The sequence below is a fragment of the Girardinichthys multiradiatus genome, chromosome 9 (genome assembly GCF_021462225.1).
Source record: "Girardinichthys multiradiatus isolate DD_20200921_A chromosome 9, DD_fGirMul_XY1, whole genome shotgun sequence".
In the NCBI taxonomy this organism is placed as follows: Eukaryota; Metazoa; Chordata; class Actinopteri; order Cyprinodontiformes; family Goodeidae; genus Girardinichthys; species Girardinichthys multiradiatus.
In genome coordinates, this window is record NC_061802.1 from 13,124,859 (window position 1) to 13,148,383 (window position 23,525).

The following is a 23,525-nucleotide window of genomic DNA, read 5'->3' on the forward strand; positions in this document are numbered from 1 at the left end:
CAAGACTAGGTAGGCCAGTTTACTGCACTGCATCTGCGAGTGGTAAATAAATGCAGACAAAAAATTTGGAAAGCAAAGCAAGTTTATTAATATAGCACATTTCAGCAAGACAATTCAAAGTGCTTTACATGATGAAAAAAGGACATTGCAGTGACAAACAGCATTAAAGAAAGTACATTGCAGTGGCATGATAAATAAAAGTAAAGACCTGACCCATTATGCATATTTTCTGACCCACAATGCATTGTACCATAACACTTTATCTTCAGATGATGCAACCACTTGATGTGATCTAGCTAACATCTATAAATATGTCTGCACCAGACATGTCACCCATTGAGCATGCTAGGGATGCTCTGGATCGGCATATACCACAGCGTGTTCCAGTTCCTGACAATATCCATCAACTTCGCACAGCCATTGAAGAGGAGTGGAGCAACATCCCACAGGCCACAATCAACAACCTGATCAACTCTATGCGAAGGAGATATGTTGCATTGCGTGAGGCAAATTGTGGTCACACCTGATACTGGTGTTAACCCCCACCAATGATGCAAAGCAGTACAGTTCAGAGTGGTCTTTTATTGTGGCCAGCCCAAGGCACACCTGTGCAATAATCATGCTGTCTTCTCAACATCTTGATTTGCCATACCTGCGAGGTGGGATGGATTATCTATGCAAAGGAGAAGTGGTCGATATCACAGATTTAGGCAGATTTATGATCAATATTGAAGAGAAATTGTTATTTTGTGTACCTGGACAATGTTTGAGATATTTGAGTTCAGCTCATGAAAACTGGGAGCAAAAACAAGTGTTGCATTTATATTTTTGTTCAGTTTAATTTCAAATTACACAAATACAGAATCACTGAGCATTTCAAATTCAGTTCCTGATGGCACTGTTTCATGTTTGGTGAGACCTCTGGTTTGTAAACAAGCTTCATTGCTCTAATGTTGTTTTCTATCAAAGTGCCATTTCAAATTAGGTCAAGTGAACATACTGTCACTGGAAGTATTTTGCACTGTTCTGAAATGTACACATTATGTAAGTATTGGTTTCAAATGTTTCATGTTGTGGTAAAAATGAGATTTGGAAATGTGTTTCTTCTGCCCGAATTTGTTATTTAGCAATTATGTAATTTATTGTTACTTATTTTAAATTATATTATTCTGAGTACCAGAACCGGCACATCATTTTTTATTTTGTCAGAAATAAACTACTACACAAGTACTAAATACTTCAATAGCTTTTTTGTTTTTTTCAACAAAATACTTATTCTTAACATGAATCTTATTTGTGTAATTTTTGGGTGGCTACGTTTTACTTTAATTAAGTAAAATTATTTTTAAGTAGTGCTACTATTTTTTGGGCTACTCTATCCACCTCTGATCTTATGTGAATTTCAGGTTTTCTATATCTGTAACTCTAAATAGAATTACAAAAAATGAAGCTTTAAATATTTCAGCCTATGTTTTACTAATCTGTATAATATATGAGATTCTCTTTTGAAAATATGTGAACTTTTTCATGATATTTTACTTTTTTAAGATGTGACTGTAATATTTGGTTCCGAGTCGTTGATTCGTTTAACTTTTTCTGCCTTACCTCCTTGAAGGTTTGAGCATATTATTTGCTTCTCAACATGGATACATTGTGGTTCCGAAGTCCAAGTAAGGCACCCACCCAAACATGCTGGCTAGTCTGAGGGTGACCTTCCAAAATATTCCCCATCAGCAGCATCAGAGACGAGAGTGTCAGAAATTGACCTGATGACACCACAGTCACTAAAGTAGGCAATTTTTATTACTTTTATTGTGGAGGTTAAAGGCTGACAAGAGCTGGTGGACCAACAGTGGCTCACTTAGAGTTCATTTCTCCATTTTCTCTCCAAACATTTCCTTTAAAGTTGGTAGAGGTATTAAAACTCCAGATTATCTCAAAAAACCTGTTTGAGCTTCAGAGATGACTACAGACAAAAAGTTAACTGGTCCAATTTTGAAGAAGCTTTGTTTATTACAAATCTGTCATTTAATGTTTGTGAGATCTTGTGTCCAGTAAATAGTTTGTAAAAATAAAAATATTGAAAAATTAAAAGTGAAATTTGAACGAAACAGAAAAATGGAGCTACCATATAGGGATTTTTATTTTAATATTTATTAGTGAAGCCAGAATTTTGATAGATTGATTGAAGGCACTGTCACATGGTTATACTTTCAGTCAGTGATGCTGTTTAGCACTGTTCAAATACAATGCTCTGCAGAACATGCATTAACATGCATTATGTTAAAAAGCATGTAGAAGAAAGAAATGTATTCACCTGCAAAGAATGATAAAATCTGTGTATTTACTTGTGGTATTAAAAACATCAACATATTTTAAAGTTCTGTGATAAAACATGGAGAGGCAGAAGACAAGAACACATTATTTTATTGAAAGTACACAAACAGCAGTGAAGTACATACTTCGTTACTGTACTAAGTCAGTTACATATTTATGTGATTATATATTTTTTTATTAAGCTCACTGCTAACTTTTACTGGCAGGTGGGCAGGGTTATCACACCATCATTACACTGTACACGCAGAGGCACTGAGCCAACATGACTTGTTCTCTTTTTACAAGAAAATGTAAGATGATCCAAATGTGGTATATATAGTTTGCTCTCCCCAGAATATCTAAACTGAATATTATTTGTGTTAATTAGTTGCTTGGTCACAGTGCACGGTTCTGAAAAAGAAAAAAGAAAAGAAAAACAGTATTTACTTTGTTCATAATCTAAAAACATCAACACATGCCCACTTTAATACATTTGTTTTAAAATATTTCTCAAATGTTGTGAGGATAATATTCTGCTTCTTAACCGAACCAACAGACCAATGATTTACATCTTAGTTTTTATATATGATTCCTTTTATGGTTAATCTTTTACCACCAAAAGAGCTACAAAAAAGAGATTATCCTCCATGACAAAATAATAAAATCAGAAAACCATATTTTTTACTCCTTTGGTCTCCACAGTTGTCCTTTGGCACTTACATGGATATATAGTTTGAACAATGAGATAAACACATTTTTATTTAATAGAAGTATCTATAAAACAATGTAATGCACATATCAGAAACATGGCACTAGCATAGATAGAGTAACTGCTTTATTTTAAACAAATTTCTTTACATTTTACAGACCACTGGATACTGAATTCCATATTTACACATTTGTATAAAATTAGAGCCTCCCTGTCAATATTAATGGTTCATACTAAGACAAAGTCACCCTGCAGCCTGTATATCATGTTATTATGGGTGCTACTAGGGAAGATGCTCAGTAAACATAGTTTTATAAAATCCTTCTTTAGCTTTCCAATTGTTCCTGAGCTTTTGAGGATGGTGATGAGAGTCTATGCAGATTGTTAGAAGTAATTTGCCAGCCTTGTTCTTCTTAATTTAAAATTTGTTGATGTAACCAACTGGCTGATGGGTTTATAGATTTCTTAGGGGCTGAGAGATAGAGGCTTTAATTAAACAAAACATCTAAATCAAGTTTAAAAAAGACATTTTGAGACTTTGGAATGAAAGAATTTTTTTTTTTCTTTTTTGGTATTCAAATTCCATTTTACATACTTTTAATCATAATTTAAATATGTTACAAATTTTACTGTTTCTGGATATTTTTAATATATAGGTCATGTAACAATATTTATATTTATATTATTTTAAACAGTGTAAAAATTGTCCTGTATAAAATATAATTATTTGGCTTGATATTGCTCCATTACACATTTTATTATTCATGATCTCAATTTGAAAATTCATAAGCAGCAGTGATTTCATAGCAGAGAATTTGAACAGCCTTTGCATCACAATCCAGAAATATTACAATATGCAAAATAAAATATAAAATTTTGACTTACTGAGACATCTCATCTCTCCTGTCCATAAGCCATTGTCACAGGTTTTAAATGGGCTTCCGTCCATTATATAATTAGGCTGACAGATGTATTCAACTTTGTCACCATGTCGGTATCGTGAATCTGATCTAGTAAATGAAGTGGTGTCTCCATCTGTAAGAGCTGGTGGTGCTGAACAACCTGAAAAGCCTAAAAGAATGTGGCAATTAGAAAAATGTTTTTTTAAATGCTGCTTCATAACACTCATCAAACTTCTACCTTGAAGCTTTCCCTTTAAATTTACAAATCACAGATTTAAATCTTAAAGGGAAAGCTTCGAGGTGAAATATAAATACGGAACATCTTATTGCTGTTGAACTACGGTTACCAAAAGCACAATGCTTATGGAAATGTAGACTGATAATAAATTGTGCTACTTTTTGAGAGTTAAATTGCTTACTGAATCTTACTTTTTACATTTCATTTCTAGTTTTTGGTTAAACATGAGCTTTTAAAAAGGAAATTATCCTCTGTCTTTTATTATATTGTCAAAGTCATACAATCAGAACACTTTTTAACCATGTGTTTTTGTGATAGTCTCAGGGTTCTGTTCAAAGCGCAGAGAGCATCATGAAGACCAAGGAACACACCAGGCAGGTCCGAGATACTGTTGTGGAGACGTTTAAAGCCGGATTTGGATACAAAAAGATTTCCCAAACTTTAAACATCCCAAGGAGCACTGTGCAAGCAATCATATTGAAATGGAAGGAGTATTAGACCACTGTAAATCTACCAAGACTCGGCCGTCCCTCTAAACCCTCATCTTGAACAAGGAGAAGACTGATCAGAGATGCAGCCAAGAGGCCCATGATCACTCTGGATGAACTGCAGAGATCTACAGCTGAGGTGGAAGAGTCTGTCCATAGGACAACAATCAGTCGTACACTGCACAAATCTGGCCTTTATGGAAGAGTGGTAAGAAGAAAGCCATTTCTCAAAAATATCCATAAAAAGTCTCGTTTAAAGTTTGCCACAAGCCACTTGGGAGACACACCAAACATGTGGAAGAAGGTGCTCTGGTCAGAGGAAACCAAAATCAAACTGTTTGGCCACAATGCAAAACGATATGTTTGGCGTAAAAGCAACACAGCTCATCACCCTGAACACATCATCCCCACTGTCTGATGGAGTCCCGAAGGACTCAACAAGAAAACCACACAATTACTTAATTTTGTCATTAAAATGGTGTCTCTGATATCTCAGAGAAAATACTGATGATCACAGATGAGTATCCAAAAGTGTAAAAACCTCATCATATGCACAGGAGACCTTGATGTTTTGAAGGATTTTATTCAATTTCTGAACAATGTTCAAGCTATTGAAGTGTTTTCAGTGGTAGTTTACTGATAGTCTGGAGATGACGTAAACAAATGGCTTAAAAAAAAATCACATGCTGCAAAATCAATGGACCTTATAAAGAATAATCCTATAGAAAAACATAGATATGAATATAACTGTACATTTTTTTCAACAATTGGAGAAAGTAAGAATTACAGTGCTGTAAAAAAGTGCTTCCCCTCTGACACATTTCTTCTGTTTTTGCTTTTTTGTCAAATGCAGCAGAAAAATGATCCAAAGCACAGTAGCACAGCTACCTCTGAATCAGTCAAATTACTTTTGGAATGGTCTAGCCAAAGTCTGGACTTAAATCCAATTTAGACACTGTAGTGTAACATGCCATCAATGCTCACAAACACTAGGTTTAGGGGTATATTACCTTTTCACAGACGACAAGGTTGGTTTGAATTTCTTTCTTCTTGTTAATGAAATCACAATTTAAAAACAGCTTTTTTATTTACTGTGGTTATCTTTGTCCAATATTAAAATTTGATGGGTTTTAAAAAAGTTTGATGATCTGAAACATTTAAAAAAGCAAAAACAAAAGAAATCTGTGAGGGGTCAAACACTTTTTCACAGCACGGTAACCCAGGCGATTACTTCATGGACTGGGATGCTTGTCTGCATTTCTTTGTTTTAAAAGATAAAACATATTTTATTGTTTAAATGAAAGAATACTTTTCTTGGCTACATGAAATCTGTTTATCGCTCTTTTGTATAGTCACTGGATTCTAATAATGCAAAAAAGTACTTTTGCTGTATTGTAATTCATGTTTCACTTTTGATTTCTATGTAGTGTTATGAAAAAGTATTCCCCCCTAAAGATGTCATACGTTTCTACCTTTTTCAATTCAATTAAATTCAATTCAATTTATTTATATAGCGCCAATTCACAACACATGTTGTCTCAAGGCACTTCAAAAAAGTCAGGTCCAATTAATCGTAACCATTGAACAGTGCAGTCAGATTCAGTTATTTATTCAAATTGGATAAAAAGTTTTTCTATCTAAGGAAACCCAGCAGATTGCATCGAGTCAGTGACTTGCAGCATTCACTCCTCCTGGATGAGCATGTAGAGAAAGTGGACAGTCACTGGCGTTGACTTTGCAGCAATCCCTCATACTGAGCATGCATGTGGCGACAGTGGAGAGGAAAAACTCCCTTTTAACAGGAAGAAACCTCCAGCAGAACCAGGCTCAGTGTGAGCGGCCATCTGCCACGACCGACTGGGGGTTTGAGAGAACAAAGCAGAGCAGAGACACAAAGAGAACAAAGAAGCACTGATCCAGGAGTCCTTTCTATGGGAAGGAAAAGTAAATGTTAATGGATGTAGCTCCTTTAGTCATTTCATCTAGAAAGAAAGCACAGATAAACTTTGAGCCAGTTTTCAAGGATAGAGTCTGAAATAATAATAATTAGTTAAAGTAAAAGCTCAGTCAATCGATATATCTAGGAGAGAGAAAGGGTAAAATACTGACAGGGCAATGTGGATCATCTGTAGAAGGTGAGCATTAAGTTGTTGCCAGCAGAAGCTCGGACGATGCCCCTTTTCAGAAAGGTGTCACAGGTAGACAAAGAGTCAGGCCAGGTGTAGCTTCTAAGAAGCTACACCTGGCCTGGTGTAGGTGTAGCTTCTAGGAAGAGAAAAGAGAGCACATAAAGTTTAAAGCTGAAATAACAGCAAATAATGCAAAATTGGAGAGTAGTGTGAGAATGTAGCGAAGAGGGTGAAAGTGGTCATTATGTCCTCCAGCAGCCTAAGCCTATAGCAGCATAACTACACAGATAGTTTCAGTTTATTTATTTATATAGCGCTTATTTACAACAATGTTGTCTCAAGGCACCTCACCAAGGTTCCGGAACGGCGCGGGGCCGCCGGGGAGGCCAGACCAAACCACCGTGTGCCAGAGCCCGTCCACCCCAGAACGGGCCATGTGTAGGGGCACTAAGTAAAATAATAAACTGATAAAGTTTGTCCATCTAGAGCTCACTGATGGCCATTGTTATACTAAAAACCACAAGGATCGGGATACCTCTCTCTATCAATCACACTCAGAAAAAAATAACCGAAGTGAAATCAGTTTTCAAATGATGATTTCATAATAAATCAGCTTTCCAAATCAGCCTGACCTTTGAAGAAACAGTAGTCACCCCCTTTGTTAAATGAAAAACTAACTGTGATTAACTCCAAGTTTTGGAAAGCTGAGATTAAATGAATACAATTCAGCAAAGAAAAGTGAAGCAAAAATTCCTTCTTAGCAATGTAAGACCTAATAAATTTAGGGGGCAGTTGCTGTTTTACATTGGGTCAGGTTGGTTAAATAAACAAAAATCATAATTTATCACATTTATTTATTCACTTACATTGTCTTTATGTGGTATAAAAATTAGTTTGAAGATCTGAAGTGTGACAGAAAAGGGACAATCTATAAAAGGAAAAATACTTTTTCACAGCACTTTTGGTGAACGTACCAGAACAGGTTGGAAAGGTGGCGCTCCATTGCCCAGTTTGTAAGCATTCAATTTCCTCAGAGCCGTCCAGTTCATAATTAGCACCACAAAGGAAACGTAATTTCTGTCCGGCTTTGATCGCTTCACTAGCTGATGGCATTCCAGCTATGAACAGATTAGGATGTAGTACACCGATTTCACAAGTGTTCACTGTAAATTAAACAGAAAGTTAATGAAACAAACAAATAAATAAATATGCATATAAACATATATATAGAAGGTGTGATAATATGCTGTAAACAAATATTCATTCATCTTATATGCCGCTTATTCCATAGTGGGGGGGAGCTGGTGCCTATCTCCAGCACTCTACTGGCAAGAGGCAGGGTACACCCTACAGGCAATTTAGATACCAGTTAACCTAACAGTCATGTCTTTGGAGTGTGGGAGGAAGCCTGAATACCCGGTGAGAACCCACACATGGGGGGAACATGCAAACTCCATGCTGAAAGACCCCCAGCAGGGAGTCGAACCCAGGACCTTCTTGCTGCAAGGCAACAGTACTACACACTGCGCCACCATGCAGCCCCTGTAAACAAATGAACACTTCCATTTTTGAAAGCATTTTCTGCACATAATGCTTTCAAAAATGGAAGTGTTCATCATTTATTTTCATCAATCAATAAAATGCAGTGAATGAACAAAAGAGAAATCTAAATGTATTCAATATTTGGTGTGACCGCCCATTGCCTTCAAAACAGCATCAATTCTTCTAGGTACACTTGCACACAATTTTTAAAGAAACTCGGCTGGTAGGCTGTTTCAACCACAGATCTTTTGTGGATGTAGGCTTTCTCACATCCTTCTGTCTTTTCATGTAAACCCAGACACAATTGATGCAGTTTAAGATCAAGGCTCTGTGGGGGCTATACCATCACTTCCAGTTATTCTTGTTCTTCTTTACGCTTCATATCATTCTTAATGACTTTGGCTGTATGTTTGGGGGTTCGCTCACTTAGCATTTTGTAAATTGATAAAAATAAACAATCATTTATATTTCTGAAAGCATTTTTTATTTACAGCAGTTTTTCATACCTGCCTAAAACTTTTGCACAGTACTAATATATATATGCGTGTGTGTGTGTGTGTGTGTGTGTGTTTATTTATTTGTTTAAATATGGACTTTGGAGCATTGCTAACTCATAAGGAAAGCAGGAATCAGGAGGATTATTCATGTTCAGGCCTATAGGTGTAAATGTATATACTCTATATAATGTGGTGCATTTATTGACATTTAAGTATATGTCTTTGATTGTGATTTGATTTGTGTTTGATAAACCATTCATTCATTTACTTATTCATTAATTTATTTATTCATTTATATTACAGTGTGTTTCCATTGGTTCTGGTTCTGATTCTGGATTAGGCCCGCTGCCTTTAAAAAACCTGAGACATTATGACACCTCATAAAAACAATGAACTATAAGCAACTTCTTGCTGGCAAGTAATAGTTATTGTCTCTAAGTAGATTGATACTTATTGATGCATACTTGTTCCATGGCAGAGGGCTCCTTTTAGAGCACCAAAAAAGCACCAAAAGAACAACATGGCAAAAGACATTGTTAATAACTGACACACAGCCTGCATTAATCTATGACTGCAGTTAACAAGTCACAATATTTTAGGTGAACGTACCAGAACAGGTTGGAAAGGTGGCGCTCCATTGCCCATTTGGTAAGCATTCAATTTCCTCTGAGCCGTCCAGTTTATACTCAGCACCACAGAGGAAACGCAACTTGTGTCCGACTTTGATCACTTCACCAGCTGACAGCATTCCAGCTATGAACAGATGAGGATGTAGTACACCCATTTCACAAGTGCTAACTGTAAATTAAACAGAGAGTTAATGAAATATGAGAATCTGCCAAAAGTTTAGATTAAAAAACAAAGAAAGCCCAAAAAGTATAGTCAAATGGCTCTGGATCACTTTGCCCCTTTGCTTATTGGAACTATAATTTTATACTCATGTATTGCCATTTTGTCCAACCCAACTTCCTTTCATACACGCTAAAAAACATTTTGTACCAAAGAACTTAACCATGACTTTATTTTCCCTTAGAAATGAGTGTCTCAGATTTTAGGGGGATCATGTAAATGCTTCATTTTATGTTACAATGAACTTATTTTTATGATTTTCACAGAGAATTTGTGAAGGACATATTTTCCTGTACACCCTTTTCAACAATTGGAGAAATGAAGAGGAGGGCTGGATTCTGGTGGGGTTCCTGATTTTCTTTTGAGTTTACAGTGCTCCAAAGTATATGCTTATCAATTTGTTTAAATATTGACTTGGAGCATTGTGAACTCATATGAAAAGCATGAATCAGGAAGATTATTCATGTTAAGGACTATAGGAGTAAATATATATACTCTATGTAATATGGCATTTTTACTGACATTTAGGTATATGTCTTTATTGTTCAATAATTCATTCATTTACTTATTCATTCATTTGTTTATTTATTTATATATTACAGTGTGTTTCCATTGGTTCTGGTTCTGATCCTGCATTAGGCCCGCTGCCTTTAAACAATCGGAGACATTATGACACCTCATAAAAACAATGAACTATAAGCAACTTCTTGCTGGCAAGTAATAGTTATTGTCTCGAAGTAGATTGATACTTATCAGAGTGCTCCTTTTAGAGCACAAAAAAGCACAGAAATACCAAAACACACAACCTGCATTAATCTATGAATGCAGCTAACAAATCACTGGGTTTTATATATGTTCAGATCCAAAAAGCAAAAAAAAAGAACTATTAGGTTAATGGTGAAATAATAAGACAATAATCTGTTACAACTATGAAAACGGATAGGAGAGTCATGTAATTTGTTTTTCATCAGCTATTTTTTAAACTCTAGAAATATAAAATTAAGGAAAACACATTCAGTTAATATAAAATACCATTATGAAATAAAACATGCTTTTTTCTATGTGTTTCCTCCAACAATAACCTTAAAACACGAGTAAAACAAAAACAGTTTCTTACCAATCTGTGTCCAGGACACTTCCAAGTTTACAAAAACCTGGAGAAACAGGAAGATAAGCCGCAGAGGTTTCATTGCTTGTGTTGAGATGTTTCCTGACGAGACGTTTTCCTTGTTTCCCCCACTTTGGTTTCTTTTGGAGAATAAGAAGGGTCAGAGACAGCCCACAGTTACATAACCTTTTATTTGCACCAATAAGTATTTTCAGTATATGCAACAATGCAAAGTGATTTCTTAAAAACAGTTTTTTTTTTTTCCTCTCCATTTAAATGTAACCTTTGCCTTTCAGTTAATGATTGTTTCTCAAAATGTTTAGATTTTGTTTTGCTTATCAACTGGTGAAGGTCAGGCTGGATCGATTATTAAAACAAACATTTCTGTCTGACTTAGGGTTCATATCTAGTGTTTAATATTTTCTTCAGTTATTCGACATTTTAGTCATGTTAGAAAAGTGTTTGTTGAGAGTGATATTTAAAGAGTTTAAATAAAATGTTTTTCAGCTGGAAAAATATTTGGCTTTTCTCTACCAAGTCTGAAAAACATTTAAATTAAACCACCAACTAAAATGAGCTACAAGCATGCTTCTCACCACTAGACTTTGACTAGAAGCTTTCTTCACCGTCACAAACAGGTGGAAGAACATCTTTTTCCATAAAAGCTTCTGCAGATATCGCTGTAGTTATTCTACAAATTACATGTAACTTTACTTGTCAAATATGTTGCTGCCAACACAAAGAAAAGGAGGCAGCAGTGCAAAAATTGTACTGACTCAATGTTTTCCAAAGGATACATTTAAAATCTATCGTTTTCCATTAAATCTGACTAAGACCTGTCATCTTTTTGTTTATTGACTTGACCCACATGCAGAGAACACTCAGGAGACAGAAAATAAAGTTAAAGAGTTTATTTTTGATGAATCGATATGATAACAGGAACTGGAACTGGATTGCACCCACTGTGTGGAGTGAAGGCTTGGTAAGTGATGGGAAATAGTTATCAGATTTTCTTGACGAGCTCTTTCTGACTTACTGGTTGGATGGATGGAGCTTTGTATGAGAGGGAGACAAACCGGGGTCGGATGGATGAATTCTGTTCCTGCTTGAAGTTGTATTCCACTAGATCCTTCACACAGCATACAGGGTTAAGTTCCTTCACACAGCACACACAGCGGTGAGGTTTTTCTGGGGTTTGTTTTCTTACTGACTGACAGGTGTAGGTGCCGGGCTCGCAGGTAAGTACGTCGGAGGGTGGACAGGGTTCACTTGGGTCTTGAGCCAGAAAGGAGGAGGTTTTAGCAGTCGCCAGCTGGAAACGGAATCCAGGAACTTCACTTGGAACTTGAGACGAGGAAATCAGCACAACGAGGAATCAGAGTCGTAGCCGGACTGGAGTCAAGCCTGGAGAAAAACATAGAGACAAGGTGGGTTACTAGGAATCAGTATTAAATGGCTTTTTTTTTTTTTTTTTTTACATTTAAATGGCTTTAAAACAATATAATGCACATATCAAAAAACATATGGCACAATCATATATAGTGTACCTACCTTATTTCTTGAGCTTTTGAGAACAGTGTTGAGTCTGTGTTGGAGTCTGGGAGTTTTTCATGTGTTGTTTTTTACCTGCTGCTAACATTTACTCACCACTAGATGCCGGTGGAGAAGGTGGAGCCGTCAGCTCTGCAGTCCCTGAGTGTTAATGTTAACCTCTGTGGTAACTCCTAATGGCCAAGCCTTGTATTCTCAGTCAAGAATTTAAGTTCATAGTCTCTTACCCAGGGATGAAAGTAGTTTTAAATTCTTATATATATATATATTTTATTTTTTATTTTTTATTTTTTATTTTTCTCAAATGTTAAAGAACTGCCATGTATGAAACAATGATAAACCATTTTCTGATGCGAGCAGACAGACATTAAACATAGCGGTGCATGTTTTAAACGTTGGCCGTTCACAAAAACCTCGAGCTCTGAGGGGAGAGAAGCAAAGCAAGAGCATTGAGGCTCCAGCATAGCAGAGCAGTTCAGAAACAATTTGGAATGAGGGGAAAAAAGCTATATTTATAAACAGATTAAGTCGTGTTTTAGACTGCCTATTGGTATCTTCTTTGTGTGCTCGTGAGTTTTTGCAGCCGTATCTGGTTCTGGATGACGGCTTCATAGCAGACAGGCGTTCTTCCCTCTTCCCGGATACTGTGTACCGGCGCAGAATCTTTTAGTGGTACGCAGTACCGGACCGTACCAGCTCACTTTCACCCCTGCTCTTATCTTTTTTGTGCTCCTTCCTAGGAATCCTCAAGTCCTGGTCTCACGTTCTTGCGACCATCAGCTCTGGTTCTAAGTCGTCAGTTTTGGATCTTGCCTCAGCCTAAGTACTCAAACCTCAGAAGAAACCTAGTTTGGTTCAATCTCTAGCAGACAAGCGAACCCTTCTCACCCTCCACCAATTGTTCACCAAAGACTCACCAGGTAAAATCATCTCAGTTTAATTGATCCGGATTATCCTACTGCCTATACTCACCAAAGCCTTTGCAGAGTACTCACCGTCATCCTGGATTATTCACCGTTTGCGCAGCAGCGTCTGTTCAGTCCTCCCAGGCTCCGCATCATTCCTCCACGCCAACCTCTATTCATCAAAACAGTAAGCTAAAGATCTTGCTCTAGTTCCCAGTAACCCCATTTGTCCCCAGAGAACTTACCTGTCCTCATTTCCCATACAGTGCTGTGCCTCCAGTCCCGGTTCCAGTTCAACATCAATTACCTGTCAAATAAACTTGCTAAACTTTTCTCCTGCCTCCTGAGTGTCATTCTGCATGTGGGTCAAATCTGGGAAGAAAACTATGACAGTGTGCAGATTGTTAGAAACAATCTGCCAGCTGTTTTCTTACAAATTGTAATGTTATAAAGGATAATAATACCCGACTGGTAGGTTAAAGCTTCAAAAATGTTTCATTTATAATTTATAGGTTTGCTCAGGGGCTGACAAGTAAAGGCTTTAGTTAAACGTGTAATTTAAATCAGTGGAAAGCTCCGCTCCTCTCTTCACCCGAGTGTCCAAGACATGCGGCCGCAGATCAGATGACACGACTACAAAGTCAATCATTGAACTGCGGCCTAGGGTGTCCTGGTGCCAAGAGCACATATGGACACCCTTATGCTTGAACATGGTGCTATGCACAATCCATGATGAGCACAGAAGTCCAATAACATAACACCACTCGGGTTCAGAACGGGAGCGTCATTCCTCCCAACCACACCCCTCGAGGTCTCACTGTCATTGCCAACATGACTGTTAAGGTCCCCCAGCAGAACAAGGGAGTCCCCCAGAGGGGTGTGCTCCAACACCCCCTCCAAGGATTCCAAAAAGGCGGGGTAGTCTGAACTGCTGTGTGGTGCATGAGCACAAACAACAGTCAGAACTCGCCCCCCCACCCCCTCTCGTTCACCAGGGTAAACCCCAACGCACAGGCGCCGAGATGGGGGGGCAGCAAGTATGCCCACCCCAGCTCGGTGTCTCTCACCAGGGGCAACTCCACAGTGGAAGAGTGTCTAACCCCTCTCAACGAGACTGCTTCCAGAGCCAGAGTCGTGCGTCGAGGTGAGCTCGACTATTTCTAGCCGGAACCTCTCTACCTCGCACACCAACTCAGACTCCTTCCCCACCAGAGATTTGACATTTCATGTTCCAAGAGCCTGCTTCTGCAGCTGAGGATCAGACCGCCAAGGTCTCCTCCTACAGCCGCCACCCATAATAACACATTACACCCGACCCCTTTTGTTAAGTGCTGCACTGTAATACTTCATGTTTAATGCTGAGTCAGATTATTTGTGCTCCTGTTTTGTCAGCTGTCTGCATTCTGCATGCCAAGCAGACCTCCTCCACAGTGCTCCTTCATATGTAGCCTGTAAAAATAAAGCATATCTGCTTTGAATTATTGTATTTTGCTTATTTTATTTAAAGCTGACCAAAATGTTTAATCAGGAAGATGTTTTCTCATGACACTCAAAAACAGAATACTTTTAGTGTGCATCTGCTGGTTATCTTGCTCCACATATGTGGCAAAACTAGTCACACTTTTTTACAAATATTTTTCAGATTTAGAACAATTAAATGTCATACCTCTAAAGAAGGTATATACTGTATAATGGATCCTGCGCTCTATACTGGTACCACTTGTTGTTAATAAATTACATGTTTGTCCCAGCAGCTCATGTCACTTCCAGTTAGTCAAAGCCTTCTCTGCCAGGATGCCAGGGTCAGCCAACCTACCTTCTCTCTGTTTATAACTCTCCTTTTGGTACATTTAACCTCAAGTTCATTAAACTTATCACAATATGGGAATTAGCGCAATTTGTTTCTGTACTATTTCACAAGACTCTGTAGCCCAGTTTACTGAACTGTGTCCGTGAGTGGTGAAAATGCAGACAGATACATTTGTAGCATAACACTTTCCCTTCAGGTGATGCAACTACCTGCTGTCATCTAGCTAACATCTATAAATATGTCTACACTAAATAATCCCCTCATCCTGGATATAAAATGCTTATGCATGAGACAATAGGATTACCGCATATTGACATAAAAAACAATTAGCTGCCATCTTCGTGTGTTCTCATTAAATGTTCATTTACTAAGATTTTAAATGGATAATTTTTAAAAGAAGCCATATAAGTGCAAACAAATCTCACATATTGGTTCCAGACAAAACTCAATTCAGTTTCATTAAAAAATCTATATTTTTGCCCTTGAAAGCCTAATAAAGGTATTTTGATGCATCAGCCATAACTTGTGGTGTGGTTTGCTGGAGCAGCAACTTATCAGCAAAGGAGAGGATGTAATTGGATTAAAGATCAGGAAAGCCAGCTCTGTCCTGCGAAACTCCCTGGATGAAAGTGGTGGTAGACACTAAAACTCCAGAAAAACTAACATCTCTCCTGAACAATGTTTCCCAACCAATGCATGACATGGTAACAGCACTGCAGGGCTACTTCAGTGACTGGCTGCTGCATCCTAAATGTATAAAATAGCACTTTAAAATGCTCCAGCTGTTAGACTCCATAGCACTGCTCCCAACAGATCAAATAAACTTATTTAGATTTAAGCAGTAAATCACGTCTGTGTGAGCATAATATTTATTTATGTGACCACATTGATGTTTGCTGTATTTTTTTAAATGTGACATGCCCTTTCTAGTTATATTTAATAAATTAGAATATTATTAAAAGTTTGTTTTTATTTCAGTATCTTAAGTTAAACACATTATATACATTATTTACACACACTGATGTTTTCAAGTCTTTATCTGTGTTAATTATGAACATTCTCCCCTTACGGCTGATGAAAATATGACATTTAAGCTGAGATTATTACATCAGATCAATAAAAAAACAATTTTAATACAAATACTTATTCACAATATGTTAGGTGAACGTACCAGAGCAGGATGGAAAGCTGGCGTTCCATTGCCCAGTTTGCATTCAAGCATTCAATTTCCTCTGAGTCGTCCAGTTCAGAATCAGCACCACAAATCAAATGCAACCTGTGTCCAGCTTTGGTTAAAGCAGTAAAGCAGCAACACTCAGCAACATGTAAACTCACTGAACCCTGATAAACAGTCTTACCCAGAGATCCTTCAGAAACTTTGCTGGGACACTTTAGTGTTTTCAAAAGAATGTACAGAAATGTCCTTAAATGTGTTTGTTTCTGCCAGGAAATAACTTGTCAAATAAAATAGGGATCTTTATTTTAATATTTTGCAGAATATTAAGCCAGAAATTCGATTGATTGATTGATTGATCGAAGGCACTGGTGTAATAAAGTCAAATTGTTTTACTTTCAGGCGGTAATACAGGTCATTCTCAAAATATTTGCATATTGTGATAAAGTTCATTATTTTCCATAATGTCATGATGAAAATTTAACATTCATATATTTTAGATTCATTGCACACTAACTGAAATATTTCAGGTCTTTTATTGTCTTAATACAGATGATTTTGGCATACAGCTCATGAAAACCCAAAATTCCTATCTCACAAAATTAGCATATCATTAAAAGGGTCTCTAAACGAGCTATGAACCTAATCATCTGAATCAACGAGTTAACTCTAAACACCTGCAAAAGATTCCTGAGGCCTTTAAAACTCCCAGCCTGGTTCATCAAAACCCCAATCATGGGTAAGACTGCCGACCTGACTGCTGTCCAGAAGGCCACTATTGACACCCTCAAGCAAGAGGGTAAGACACAGAAAGAAATTTCTGAACGAATAGGCTGTTCCCAGAGTGCTGTATCAAGGCACCTCAGTGGGAAGTCTGTGGGAAGGAAAAAGTGTGGCAGAAAACGCTGCACAACGAAAAGAGGTGACCGGACCCTGAGGAAGATTGTGGAGAAGGGCCGATTCCAGACCTTGGGGGACCTGCGGAAGCAGTGGACTGAGTCTGAAGTAGAAACATCCAGAGCCACGGTGCACAGGCGTGTGCAGGAAATGGGCTACAGGTGCCTCATTCCCCAGGTCAAGCCACTTTTGAACCAGAAACAGCGGCAGAAGCGCCTGACCTGGGCTACAGAGAAGCAGCACTGGACTGTTGCTCAGTGGTCCAAAGTACTTTTTTCGGATGAAAGCAAATTCTGCATGTCATTCGGAAATCAAGGTGCCAGAGTCTGGAGGAAGACTGGGGAGAAGGAAATGCCAAAATGCCAGAAGTCCAGTGTCAAGTACCCACAGTCAGTGATGGTCTGTGGTGCCGTGTCAGCTGCTGGTGTTGGTCCACTGTGTTTTATCAAGGGCAGGGTCAATGCAGCTAGCTATCAGGAGATTTTGGAGCACTTCATGCTTCCATCTGCTGAAAAGCTTTATGGAGATGAAGATTTCATTTTTCAGCACGACCTGGCACCTGCTCACAGTGCCAAAACCACTGGTAAATGGTTTACTGACCATGGTATCACTGTGCTCAATTGGCCTGCCAACTCTCCTGACCTGAACCCCATAGAAAATCTGTGGGATATTGTGAAGAGAACGTTGAGAGACTCAAGACCCAACACTCTGGATGAGCTAAAGGCCGTTATTGAAGCATCCTGGGCCTCCATAAGACCTCAGCAGTGCCACAGGCTGATTGCCTCCATGCCACGCCGCATTGAAGCAGTCATTTCTGCCAAAGGATTCTCGACCAAGTATTGAGTGCATAACTGTACATGATTATTTGAAGGTTGACGTTTTTTGTATTAAAAACACTTTTCTTTTATTGGTCGGATGAAATATGCTAATTTTGTGAGATAGGAATTTTGGGTTTTCATGAGCTGTATGCCAAAATCATCCGTATTAAGACAATAAAAGACCTGAAATATTTCAGTTAGTGTGCAATGAATCTAAAATATATGAATGTTAAATTTTCATCACGACATTATGGAAAATAATGAACTTTTTCACAATATGCTAATATTTTGAGAAGGACCTGTATGTAAAAAACTCGATCAACCATACAGGTGGATTTAAATTTTCCATCAGCATTTCACGCTGCCAAAGTACAATTTTCTGCAGATTAACATGCATTATACTGAACAGAAATAAACATGTACAAGATTACATTCTTATAAAAACCTTTACAGGCAGGTGGGCAGGGTCATCACACCATCATTACACTGTACACGCAGGAGCACTAAACCAACATGTCTTTTTCCTGATTATGCCAAATAATGATCTTTCATTTAATTTAGCTTTGCAAATTAGCAAATTAGAACTCAGCAAGCTTTTAAAATGACTGCATGTCTGTTTATCTTTGGAAGGATTGCTTGTCAGCAGACTTTGATTTAGACAGGTTTCAATCAGAAAAATATTGTTGTTTGGTTGTATAATATGCCATAAACGGGTGATTTGTACCTGAATGGGGTAACCTCACGGAGTTCAAATGCGGACTGTGAAAAGAGTGTTTCATGGACTAAGAAACACACACAGAACCAGCCTTGAAGGTAATGTCTGATTGAATTCATGAAGCCTGGTATACTTGGTTAAGATTCGGTTGCAGTGTTTTACTCACTCTAGGTTTTCATTCTACTTTTTCTGTCTAATCTCCTTTAAGGTTTGCAACATATTGTTTGTTTTCCTTTGTGCACTGTTGCTAAAAACAAATCCCAGCTTATCAGGCAGCATTACGTTTTTCTGGTGTTTTATTATGATTCCACAGTCCAACTGAGGGATCCATCAAGACATAACAGGCTGGTGACAGGAAAGGAACCTCTGGCCAGTGTGAGGGTGACCTTCCAGGCCAAAAATGAGCTGTGTCTCAAAATATTCCCCATCAGCAGCATCAGAGATGGGAGTGTGGGAATTGTTGTGAATATTTTAAGCTGATGAGAGTTGATGGACCAAGATCAGCTCACTTGGAGTTAATTCCTCCTTTCTCTCTCTAGACATTTCCTATAAAGTTAGTTCAGGTACACTGAAAGAAATTTGGAGTGACATTTACTTGAAAAAATCTAGGAAAGTTTTTTCACTCAGAAAATCCAAGTAAAATTTACCAAGGGAATTCTTAAGTAAATTCTAGTTGAATATATTAGTTTTTTTAACCATATAACTTAAGTGACATTTACTAGCAATCATCAATTAAATGTTTAATTGAATTTTACTCTCTTTATTAGTATTCTTTACTAATAAAACTATACTGTATTGAATTATAAATCTTACCTACAAAATAAGGGCTATTCAGTTTATTAAAAACCTTTATTACTTACTTTCTTGTAAGGCGGAATACTTTTTATACAATATTCTCTCTGTTTTAATATTCTTTATATTTGCCTACATTAGTTATTTCTAATAATAAACAGCAATATGACAACACGTACAAATCAAAACGCAGTTCTGTTTAAACACCATATTTGTATTTTTTATTTTAAACATGTGCGTGTCTGCAAAAATACATTTGCAACAATTCTGCATGAAAAAATATTAAACTATTTGTTCCTGAGAGAATCACTTTGAGTAAGAACACTTAACACTTTAACACAAAGATGCTAAGCAGGACCCTTTAATCCTAAAACCAGTTTTTGAACCATTCTTTTACATAAAAAAAAAGAAACAAAATGACAGCTTCAGTGCATTTATAACTAAAGTTTTCTGCCTTTTTTGTCCTAAGCTCACAAACATTTAAAAGAAACAAGTATGACAACAAATAACAATTGACACGCTTTCTTTTGGCCCAACAGCCTGTGGCAATGCTAATGTGGCCTAGATAGTTTAAAACAGTGCAAAATGCAGAAAACATAAACATCCATACACCCTAAGTGCCCTTTTTCCTTTTTCTAGGAATGCACTCTAGATGACACCTACACAAACGTAGTGGCAGTCTTTTCAGCGAAACAATAAACCAAAACTATAAAACTGAACCTGCATTTCAAATAAACAATGTCTCTCTCATAAACATGTTCAGTTACACTGGAGTGTTTTCTGTAGGGACTGGACTTTGGGTGACAGTTTCAGGACATCTAGCTCAAGGAGGAGCTTCTGAAACACTTCAAACGTGTACTTCAGTTTTGGTGGGTAACTTAAGTTCAGTGCATAGATGATCCCCATAAGCAGGAGGCTGGCCTTCGCAACACTTGGACAACTGTGAAGTACCTCAGTTCCGTCGATGACAATGGAAACATCAGCATGTAATAGACCTTCATGTCCCTCACTTACATGGAAGACACAGATCTTCATGACTTGCTTGACCTGGTCCCCGTTGGCTTCTTCCCTAGAACATTCTGTAAGAGCATGTAAATCTGTGGTTAGTTGCATAATATTGTCCAAAACTATGTGTGTGTGTGTGTGTGTGTGTGTGTGTGTGTGTGTGTGTGTGTGTGTGTGCGCGCGCATGGTTAGGAACAGTTTACCTTTATATGCATGTATTTAAATTTACCAACCTAAATCAACATAAATGTTCTTCATTATGATATTAGTTGAAACAATTGCATTTTTGTTCCATTTACAAGTCATTGTTTTGACCAGAATTTGAACACATCCTGATGTGACCTTATGTTGCATTTATTAAGCCAACTAGCATTTATCTACTGATTTTTAACTAAATTAATATAACTGGATGCTGGAGATTATGTGTTTTTTTAATCTACAGAAAATCAAAAGTGCTGCATTTTCTTCATGTTAATGTACAATGTTGACGTGTCTGTTGGCTTGCAGTTTCACTTATTTAAAATTTGTAACTGATCTGTTGATATACATTTGTGCACCAATAATTTGATTTTAATATTGTGACCTAGCTTAGAAAATGTTATGTTATAGGATCGATAAAGGTCTATAGCAGCTTTAAAAATCTTAAACTGTTGGAATTTACCATGTAGTCCTTAATAAGTTCCTCTGCACACTCGCCAAGAAAGTCATTGTAATTTGTCTGATCTCCTCTTTAATCTGAAACAAAAGGGATAACAATGGCAAATGTTGTGTTACAACTATGACTAAGCATATAAACTAAACTTTATAAAAGGTTCACTTCATAGTTATCAAACTACTGGTGCTAGAAGGTATTTGTCATGGTCACTGTAGTAGGTATTATTACTCCTATTATTATTGGCAATATTAAAACTCAAGGATAACTCAAGATTCCATTAGTCAAGTATGTTAAACACAGGGTTTTAGCTGTAATTGCAAACTCAACATATATTGCCACATGGACCATGGATTTACCTGAGCTTCAGAGAAAAAAGCAGGCCATCTCTCCTGGAAATTGTGGATAGCAGGACACTTTCTTTACAACTTCCAGTCTTCGATAGGAGAAGCATCTATCAATTTTTTCTGCAATCACCTTCTCGTTGTTTTTTTTCTACATTTCTCGGAAAAGGTCTAACCTCTCCTTTTCCAAAGTGGCCTGTGTGTCTCCCAAGGGCAGTGGAGGCAGGTAGTTCATTTCAGCTTTCTTAGGCTTTCTGATGCCTTTGCTTGAGACGTTTTCATTCAACCTCTGTTTCTTCAGAGAGTTCACCTCCAACTCTGGAAAGACAAGGTGGCGACCTCTTAATTTTGCCCGGTAACTCCCGATTTTTTATTTGATTCTTTGCTGCCATCCATACAGGCCATTAAAAGATCCGGGCTCTTTGAGGCATGGGTACCCATCAATTAGAGCCACGACCACAGCCAAAATTTGGATCCCAGTGGGGTATGCTGTATAACCAAATACTACCTCTCCAAACTTCTCTAACAGGGTGTATGTGTAAGCATACTTGGTTAATAAAGTGTTTCTGATTCCATTGAAGTGTTTTGACATGCAAGTACATGAGATTTGATACAATATCAGATATAGGTCTCCAGAAGTGTTTAACAGAGGTTGATACCGATGGAAAAACCACGATCTTAAGAAAAAAATTTAAAGTTTAAAATGTGACCTGGTCTTTGGAAACTTACAGTTTTGCTGCAATAAACTGTGCAACATGTAGAGAAACAAAAGGACATTGTCAAAAATTTTAGGGAATATTTTGAAAATTTCCCATTTGATGTTATTGAATATTGGTGGGCCTCAGCCATGAGGGGACCTGTCGCCGAATTTCACATAAACTAATCAAAGACCCAATTTACCAACCTCAAACACTCTAGTGCTGCAGACAAATTCTATTCAACTCAATTATTCAGCTGTCTGTCTGTTTGCTTCACTAAGGCCAGACTGCGCCAGATCCACTAAGACAGGATATAGCGTAATATTACCTGAATGTAACAAAAATATAGCGGAGGTCCAGCTGCAGATCCGTGAAGCCCACAGTTTGTTATTTTAAATAATACAGGAAAACGTTTGTCGCGCTCACCTGCAGCTGCAGCGCACACAGCAAGGCGCGCAAAGGAGCGCTATTAAATAATGAAGCGAGTCATCGGCCCATGACTACCACACTGTGTTTTGCATCACTATGTTAACAGTAAAGCAAAAAGTTAGAAAAGCACATAAACATACTTACATGGTTGCCTATGAAGAAAATCTTCATAAAAACCATCCCCACTTCACCTGGCAAACTGCTCCAATCCGAGTCCGTACATCCTCTAGCTTTAATACAGCGCGTTAGTTTTCACATGACGTCACTTATCAGATTTGAATGAGGTTCTCAGGTGTGCTCAGTAACATTTACTTAATTGTAACAGTTTTAATACTACATAGATTGACTGAGTAAATCTCACCTCATAATAACGTTAACAGATACACTGTAAAATGCTGTAAAAAAAAATTACAAGTAAATGTAGCACATTTAAAAAATACATATTGTTTTAAAGTAAATGTAGAGAATTAAAAAACTATTGAAATCAAAGTATAAGCAGCGACACTCAGCAACATGCAGACTCAGTCTTACCTTCAGAAACTTTACTGGGAGGCTATGAGGTTCTTAAGAAATGTCTTCAAATGTTTGTTCCTGCCTCGGAAATAGCTTGTCAAATAAATATTTTAAAACTTTACAAGCATAATTAAAAGGAAACATAAGAATGTACCATTTAAGGATCTTTATTTTAATATTTCCCAGAATAGTAAAGCCAGAAATTCAATTGATTGATTAAAGGCACTGATGTGATCAAGTCCAATTGTTTTACTTTCAGGCATTAATAGGTATAAAGAATCAACCGTACAGGTAAATCTAAATTTTCCTTTAGAATTTAGCACTGTTCAAATGCAATGTTCTGCAAACTGATAGAGAGCTCATTTGTATGTGGGTTTATTTTATTTATGAGCATTTCCTAAAATGCATTACTTTGAAAATGTAGAAGAAAAACCTTATTCCATG

At 37.4% G+C, this 23,525-nt stretch overlaps 1 protein-coding gene and 1 long non-coding RNA gene across 2 annotated transcripts; one reads left to right on the forward strand and one right to left on the reverse strand.

Moving 5' to 3' along the window:
• Nucleotides 1-2,409: 2,409 nt before the first annotated feature.
• LOC124873622 (complement factor H-like) lies at nucleotides 2,410-11,958 on the reverse strand. The gene is made up of 6 exons (XM_047374383.1): nucleotides 11,815-11,958; nucleotides 10,788-10,918; nucleotides 9,431-9,619; nucleotides 7,757-7,945; nucleotides 3,911-4,096; nucleotides 2,410-2,727 (listed from the first exon to the last, which is right to left on the reverse strand). The coding sequence occupies exons 2-6, from the start codon at nucleotides 10,858-10,860 to the stop codon at nucleotides 2,534-2,536; spliced, it is 831 nt and encodes a 276-aa protein (XP_047230339.1). The 5' UTR covers nucleotides 10,861-10,918; nucleotides 11,815-11,958; the 3' UTR covers nucleotides 2,410-2,533.
• Nucleotides 11,959-12,069: 111 nt separating this feature from the next.
• Nucleotides 12,070-13,567, forward strand: LOC124873623. Its single transcript, XR_007039589.1, has 4 exons — nucleotides 12,070-12,205; nucleotides 13,070-13,249; nucleotides 13,316-13,421; nucleotides 13,501-13,567. It is a non-coding gene; the product is annotated as an uncharacterized LOC124873623 (long non-coding RNA).
• The last annotated feature ends 9,958 nt before the right edge of the window (nucleotides 13,568-23,525 follow it).